The 7761-nt window shown below is 42.6% G+C and overlaps 1 protein-coding gene across 1 annotated transcript in view; it reads right to left on the bottom strand.

The window, feature by feature from the left end:
• The window catches only part of LOC107107321 (serine/arginine repetitive matrix protein 2-like), a 47951-nt gene extending 41918 nt beyond the window's left edge, over nucleotides 1-6033 (bottom strand). Inside the window, exons 1-4 of the mRNA XM_015407602.1 lie at nucleotides 5833-6033; nucleotides 5272-5388; nucleotides 4454-4570; nucleotides 2145-2261 (exon numbers count right to left, since the gene is read on the bottom strand). Coding sequence (XP_015263088.1) covers nucleotides 2145-2261; nucleotides 4454-4570; nucleotides 5272-5388; nucleotides 5833-6033 — 552 coding nt within the window. The remainder of the gene's footprint in view (nucleotides 1-2144; nucleotides 2262-4453; nucleotides 4571-5271; nucleotides 5389-5832) is intronic.
• Nucleotides 6034-7761: the final 1728 nt, after the last annotated feature.

Below are 7761 nucleotides of genomic sequence, written 5' to 3'. Positions count from 1 at the left end.
ACCATCTCATCCTTTGCCGTCCCCGTCTTCTTTGACCTTCAATCTTTCCCAGCATTAGGGTCTTCTCCAGTGAGTGCTCCCTTCTCATTTGGTGGCCAAAGTATTTGAGCTTCAGTTTCATTATCTGGCCTTCCAGGGAACAGTCAGGGTTTATTTCCTTTAGGATTGACTGATTTGATCTTCTTGCAGTCCAAGGGACTCTCAAGAGTCTTCTCCAGCACCATAGTTCAAAAGAATCTATTCTTCGGCACTCGGCCTTCCTTATAGTCCAACTCTCGCAGCCATACATGACTACTGGGAATACCATTGCTTTGACCATGCGGACTTTTGTTGGCAGTATTTGTACATATGGCAACACAAATTTACATGTGATGGTATACATTTCGAACGCAAGACTCAGTTTCTTTGACTTCATGTTGTTTTGTTACACTTGTGAGATAAGCCAGGCCCCAGCTGTTATCTCTTCAAATGAACAGGTAGTGAGAAAAAATTACATTCTTTGTGGTATCTCTGAAGAGACCAAATGCTGACCTCTTTTATGTACAAATTACCTCCACCTTGACTTCTCTTGATCAGCCAAACTCCCATGGGAAAAATGCTGCTCGCCTTTGCCTACGTGATGGGAGCGAAATGCCTTGTGGGAGTTTGGTTAGCCTTTGTCACATATCAAAAATACAATTTTCTGGCTCAAATAGGAAAAGTTGTCAGAACAAGAAAGTTAGCAGAAAATCTGTCAGAAATGGAAAATGTTACTTTTAGGTTTGCGTTGAGCATGTCCATCTTCAAGAAGTATAAAATGGGCTTGGAGGCAGTAACTTTTTGCTATTCTGTTTTTGCTCTCTCCTGTGATTGTACAATAAAGAATTCAACAGCTTTGAAAAATATTTTGTCTTTCTTTGACAAAGCTAACAAAAATAGTACAGACTCTCAGAATGTGGAAGGAGGGAAACTGAGTGAGAAATCCTCCCAAGTTCTGTTTCTAAGCCAGAGAGTCTGTTGACACCTCTGTAAATGAGTGGAGTATCCAGAACCTTACTAACTTTAGAAGCTGACTGTACAAAAGCACTGACAGTATAGAAGAAGAGAAGAGATTGGATTTATACCCCGCCCTTCACTTGGAGTCTCAGAGCGGCTTACAAGCTCCTTTCCCTTCCCCTCCCCACAACAGACACCCTGTGAGGTGGGTGGGGCTGAGAGAACTCTTGACAGAAACTGCTCTTTTTCCAGGACAGCTGTGCCAGAGCTTGTGACTAACCCAAGGTCACATCAGCAGGTGCAAGTGGAGGAGTGGGGAATCCAACCTGGTTCTCCCAGATTAGAGTCCGCGCACTTAACCACTACACCAAACTGGCTCTCAGTTGTGAACCAGGGGAGTCAAACATGCAACCCAGGGGCCGGATCAGGCCCCTGGAGGGATTCTATCAGGCCTGCAGTGGAGCTGGCTGTCTTCTGCTTCTTCTTCCAGTTCTGCTTGCTGCTGGGTCATTGTAGGTTTGCAGCTTACAGATACACACCTGAACAGCATACTCAAGATTGCAACAGCACAGACATTTTGATTCAATAATTCAGAGTAAGAGGTGTCAGTGATCAGACACCATTAAATAAACAAAATATCGCAAGAGTGCTAATGTTTTAAGCATGTTTTTATTTTAAGTAAAAAAACCCTTTGTGTTTGTGTCCTTTATCAAGTTTATATCTCTGCTACCTGGCATTACATTTTATGACACACATGGCCCGGCCCAACAAGGTCTCATTTATGTCAGATCTGGCCTTCATAACAAATGAGTTCGACACCCCTGGTATAAATGGTCTACTCACATTAGCAATGTTATTTGCAGATTGTACACTCATACTTGATCATCTAATTCCCTTCTGTAGACTCTTAGTTTCCATCAATTGTAGTGTTTTGTGTAAGCTGCCCACAAATACCTTGTCACAACTGACTCAAAGTCTCAACTCCAGGCACTAGCATTTGCAAACCAATGCCTTGAGACACCTATTTCAGCCACCACTAGAAATTCTGGAATGTGTATAGGTTCCATAGGATGTACACTGCAAATGTGAGCTCAATAGGCCACCCAGATCTCATTTCACCAAAGTATCTGCTCTTAGCTATGAATAAGTAGAGACTTAATACATCATACCAACTCGATATCTTCTGTCTTTGCTGGACTGCACGGTGGACATGTTAAGGAATCAGGAGGCAAACGAAAACTGAACTGTGAAGCTGAGATGATGGCTTTGCTTGCCTTCTGACTGACCTAAAGATGGAAATGTAAATGAAGGAGGAATTATACAACAGTGAGAGATTAAATGTATTGATATTTCTGCTGACTCTGCCACTGTGGCTCTGCCACTGTGGCTCTGGAAAGACACACTTATCTTAAGGAATACTGGAAATTATACAGCTGAGAGGCTCATTTATCCACTGTTGGTGGACCTGCAAAATAGTTAAAGCATTCTGATCTAAGATTTCCTGTTCCATAAAAGACATAACTGGGTATGATATTCCAAAGTGTCTGAAATTATTTCTGTTAGATCTCTGGCAAGATTCCCAAATACCAAAAATACATCAAGAACTTATTTCAATACTATTAACAGCAGCTAAAACTGGACTTGCGCATAGATGGAAAGATGCTAACCCATTGGCAATCTCCCAATGGTACACAAAAATCTGGGAATATTATGCAATGAACAAAATTTCCGACAATATATCCTCTGTTGAAAATCCCACTAATCCAACTGATAAGGTTACAAATTAGGCTCCCTTTTTAGAATATACTTTTGGTAGTGACTTGCCTTCACATCAAACAGTTCCACGGAGAGTGCATGAAATAGTAAATAATATGTGATTTAAAAAGTACTATTGATAAGGCTAACGTTTTAGTTTATGTTGTAGTTTGCTTGTTAGATAGAAGCTTTGTTTATTACAATTTTTGACATTGTTTGACTTTGTACCCAGTTGAACTGCTGGACCTCCTGATGGCACTGGTATTTCTGGCCACTGTGTGACACAGAGTGTTGGACTGGATGGGCCTTTGGCCTGATCCAACATTGGCGTCTCTTATGTTCTTATGTTCTTAACTTTTGTATGGTAAATTAATAAAAAGTTAATTTAAAAAAAAGTCTACAACTTTCCCTGTACGTGATGTAGAGAAAATGCCACAACACTGTGGCCAAACATTCCCCCCCCCCACATGACCCCTTTGTTCTTTTTCAGAGTTCTGGATTAAAAAAAAGTATACATGCTATTTTGTGAAATTCTGGTTGGTCCCAATAAAAGTTGTCATATGACATTTGTTTCTGAACCCTTTCTACTCCAACCCCCACCCTGAGACATTACAGCATTGTAGGAACAGTTTTCTCTGTGAGGCAAGCCCGGAGATTATGTTCCCACAGAAAGATAAGGGGAGTTGTGTGCAAGGTGGTACTGGTAAACATCCTGCCTTCTCACTATCAGAGAAGAGACTTGGCAAAGGTGGGGTTCAGAAAAGAAGGTGGGCTGTCTGCACAACACATTCCTGTTATCATAGCTCACAGTATGTAGTGCTTGTAACTTTCCATATGCATGGAAGGGGAGGAGGGAGAAGGGGGGGGGGAGAAAAGGGGGAAGCGATTCTTAATAAAAAGGCTGCGGAGTGAGAGAGCTACACAGCAGCTTCTGCAGATGTTTGTCTTGTGTCTTCTTTGAACCCTTCAACCTTCACAGCATTGCACATTATATAAACTGTAGATTACACAAGAGCAGGTAGAGAAAAGGTAAAGATAATTGAAGCCCATCAGAACAAGGCAAGAAAGTTTGCTTAATACTGGTTCTAATCCACACTAGTAAAGGTAAAGGTTTCCCTTGTTCGAAAGCCAGTTGAATCCGACTCTAGAGGGCGGTGCTCATCTCCATTTCCAAGCCGAGGAGCCAGAGCTGTCCGAAGACTTTTTCCGTGGTCATGTGGCTGGCATGACTAAACACCAAGGCGCATGGAACACTGTTACCTTCCCACCGAAGCAGTACCTATTTATCTACTTGCAATTTCTTGCTTTTGAACTGCTAGATTGGCAAGAGCTGGGGCCAGAGACGGGAGCTCACTCCATCACGTGGCACTCGGGTTTTAAACTGCCAAGCTACCAACCTTCCGGTCTGCAACTCAGCGTCTTAACCTCTGAGCCACCGCGACCCCTTTAATCCACACTAGACAGTCTTAAACAATAATTAGCATTGAATATAGTTTTGCCACACTGAGATCTAGTTATTAGCAAGGGAAGTGGGATACTGAAATACATGTGCCATGTGGAAGATAACAGAAATAGTACAGACTCTTAGAATGTAGAAAGAAGGAAATTGAGTGAGGAATCCTCATAGTTCTCTTTATAAAACAGAGAGCCAGTTGAGGCTTTTGTCAATGAGTAGAGGATCTAGAACCGTACTAATTTTAGAAACTGACTGAATTCATCATACCATCTCAGTGTCTTCTGTCTTTGCGGAACTGCACATTGGATATGTTAAGGAGTCAGGAGGCAAACGAAAACTGAACTGTGAAGGAGAGATGATGGCTTTGCTGGCCTCCTGACTAACCTAAGGACATTTCAAATAGAAATGAAAAAGGAAGAATTAAACAACAGCGAGAGATTAAATAAGATGACATTTCTCCTGTCTGTTCTAAATTTGCTTCCAGAGCCACTGCGGCTCTGAGAAGATATACTGAAAAGTGTTGTCTGTCTCAAGGAACACTGGAAGTTATACAGATGAGAGAAGGACTGCCAGATTTTTGACAGGATTTTCTTCCTGTTCCTTTTACCATTTCCCCCATCTTTTTCAATTCCCTGCTGTTACCTGATGAGGGGGGCGGGACTCAAGCATTTACACACACAAGAGGAGCCAGAGAACAGCAGCTGCATCCCCTCTGTGTGCCTCATGGCTTTTAAAAGGACACCAAGAAGTACCTCCATCTGCACAAATCCCACAGTCTCTCCTTTGGTCTAATTTTCTTTGGCTTACAGGGGGAAAATGAGAACCAGATAAGTTCTGCTTACACTGGCACAATGTCATCTAAATGCTTCTACTTACTGTGGGGGCTTCATGCAGGGGCAAAAAAATCTCTGTGGAGGTATAGTTCATGTTTCCTTTCAGTTCATGCATAAAACTCCCCTCTCTCAAGCACCACATCCTTCTATAGTTCATCAGATCTGTAGGAACTTAGAAACTAGGACTGAGGGTACTGCACCTTCCACAAGAACCACAGGATGTTTGGCAGCAAAGCATTCCCCCATAATTACCTGGGGTGGATCAGTGTTTTCAACCGAAGCTACAGAATCTTCTTGGGCTTGTTTTGTCTCCTTGGGTATTGCTGATTCATCTTCCTTCACTTCAGAAACATTTTCTTTTTTATGCTGCTGCAGTAGAACAACAAAAGGTTGTGTGATTGTGTCTATGGTTCCCAAATCTTGTTCAATTAGGGCTTCTGTTCCTTTAGGAACCATCTAATATGAAAATATTTAGCAGATGAAGCTCTTCTTGGCATGGCAGTGAAATGAACGGGAAAGCTGCTCCTGCTAATTTTTGCAGTTAAGACGTGGGAGCCCTACAGATAAAAAGCTGGCCCTCCTAGAACAATACCATAAAGGGACACAATAGTAAGCTGGCTGTAGGATGCAAAGTCATAATCTATATTGATTACAACTTCTTCAGCCATACAAACTCTGGGCACATATGCATGAGAAATCTTGCCCCCAACTTTCCCCCATATCAGACTATCCTTGATCTCTGCCACAATTGCAAGAGACCATATCCTGCCAGTAGAACCATTGTTTGGCAGCAAAGCATTCCCCCATAATTACCTGGGGTGGATCTGTGTTTTCCACTGAAGCTACAGAATCTTCTTGGGCTTTTGTCTCCTTGGGTATTGCTGATTCATCTTCCTTCACTTCAGAAACATTTTCTTTTTTATGCTGCTGCAGTAGAACAACAAAAGGTTGTGTGATTGTGTCTATGGTTCCCAAATCTTGTTCAATTAGGGCTTCTGTTCCTTTAGGAACCATCTAATATGAAAATATTTAGCAGATGAAGCTCTTCTTGGCATGGCAGTGAAATGAACGGGAAAGCTGCTCCTGCTAATTTTTGCAGTTAAGACGTGGGAGCCCTACAGATAAAAAGCTGGCCCTCCTAGAACAATACCATAAAGGGACACAATAGTAAGCTGGCTGTAGGATGCAAAGTCATAATCTATATTGATTACAACTTCTTCAGCCATACAAACTCTGGGCACATATGCATGAGAAATCTTGCCCCCAACTTTCCCCCATATCAGACTATCCTTGATCTCTGCCACAATTGCAGGATACCATATCCTGCCAGTAGAACCATATACAGTATAGGTTAATTTCTTACCTGCATCTCTACCAAGATACGTGATGAGCTGTTGGAATGATCCTTGCCTGCAGATAAAGAAACAGAATACAATACAAAAGCCTCTCGATTCAGGATGCTTTGTTACTTGTTTCAGGGCATGCACAAGGACATAAAACATACTATAGCTGATGGGCAACAGATTCAGAATCAACAAAAGGAAATACTTCTTTATGCAACAAGTGATTAAAATGTGGAACTCACTACCAGATGATGTAGTGATGGCCAGAAGCACAAACAAGCTTTAAATGAGGATTAGACAGATTGATGGAGGACATGTCTATCAGTGGCTACTAACCATGAGGACTAAAGGGAGCTAGCTAAATAATTAGTCCAAATATGCATTGCTTCAAGGGCCGAATGTGCCTACATTTTTAAAGTATAGTTTTAGTGCACTTTGGAATAAATTTCCATATATTTTGTTTAATTTTTTCTTTCTCACTCAGCCTTCAGGTACTGATTAAAAGGGAACTTCCACATTCAGAGGTAGTAAATACCAATGCCACCAAGAGAAAATCTTGGCCTCTATGCCCTGCTGTTGGCCCTCCACAGCAAGGCTCTAGTCATGATCTTTCTATCTTAAACATTAGATACAGGGTAGAATCAAGTATTTTGTCACCCCAAGCAAGGACTCATTGCCTCCTCCCATGGTGCAGAACTGGAAGCAGTACAAAAGAGGGCACCAGCCAAGTCCAAGCCGAGCTCCTATGGCATCATGTAGGGGTATGCATTCGGTTTACCTGAACACCCCACCCCCCCAAAAAAAATACCTTACTGGCATTTTTCAGGGTTTTTTAAAGGCGAAATTATAGTTTCTTTTTGGCTACCGATATAGCTGAGCCCAAATAAAAGCCCCCCCCCCTTTTAATCAGGTTAGCTATACCAAGGAGAGGATCTGCTGGGGCAGCAGGAGCAGAGAGCTCCAATGCCACCTCGGCTGGTGGGCTCCTCAAGTCAGGTCTGTGTGTGACAGGGGAGAGACCTCTCCGTCGCATGCAGATCCTGGGACCAGCTTCTCTTGCCTAGCGGTTTAAATTGCTGGGCAGGAGAAGGCTCCAAGCCAGGTCTGGGTGCAATAGGGAGAGCCCTCCCCGCTCCATGCTGCTCCTTGGGACAGTTTTTTCTGCCTGGCAGTTTAAACCCCCAGGACAGAAAGTCCCACCCAGGTCTGCATGCTGAAAAAATTCAGCAATCTCGAATATTTCCAGAATACCAAGATTCAGAAATATCAGGAAATACCAATTTTTTTTGTGTGTGCATCATGTGGACTCTGCCAGTGGCTGCATCAGTCTAGAAGGCAGAGCCAATTGCCTCCTATACCATCAATGCCTGGGGAACAAGCTGAGCTCCTGCAGCATATC

The sequence above is a fragment of the Gekko japonicus genome, unplaced genomic scaffold (genome assembly GCF_001447785.1).
Source record: "Gekko japonicus isolate JY-2015 unplaced genomic scaffold, Gekko_japonicus_V1.1 scaffold1348, whole genome shotgun sequence".
Lineage (NCBI taxonomy): Eukaryota > Metazoa > Chordata > Lepidosauria > Squamata > Gekkonidae > Gekko > Gekko japonicus.
This window is presented reverse-complemented; position numbering and strand designations above follow the sequence as displayed.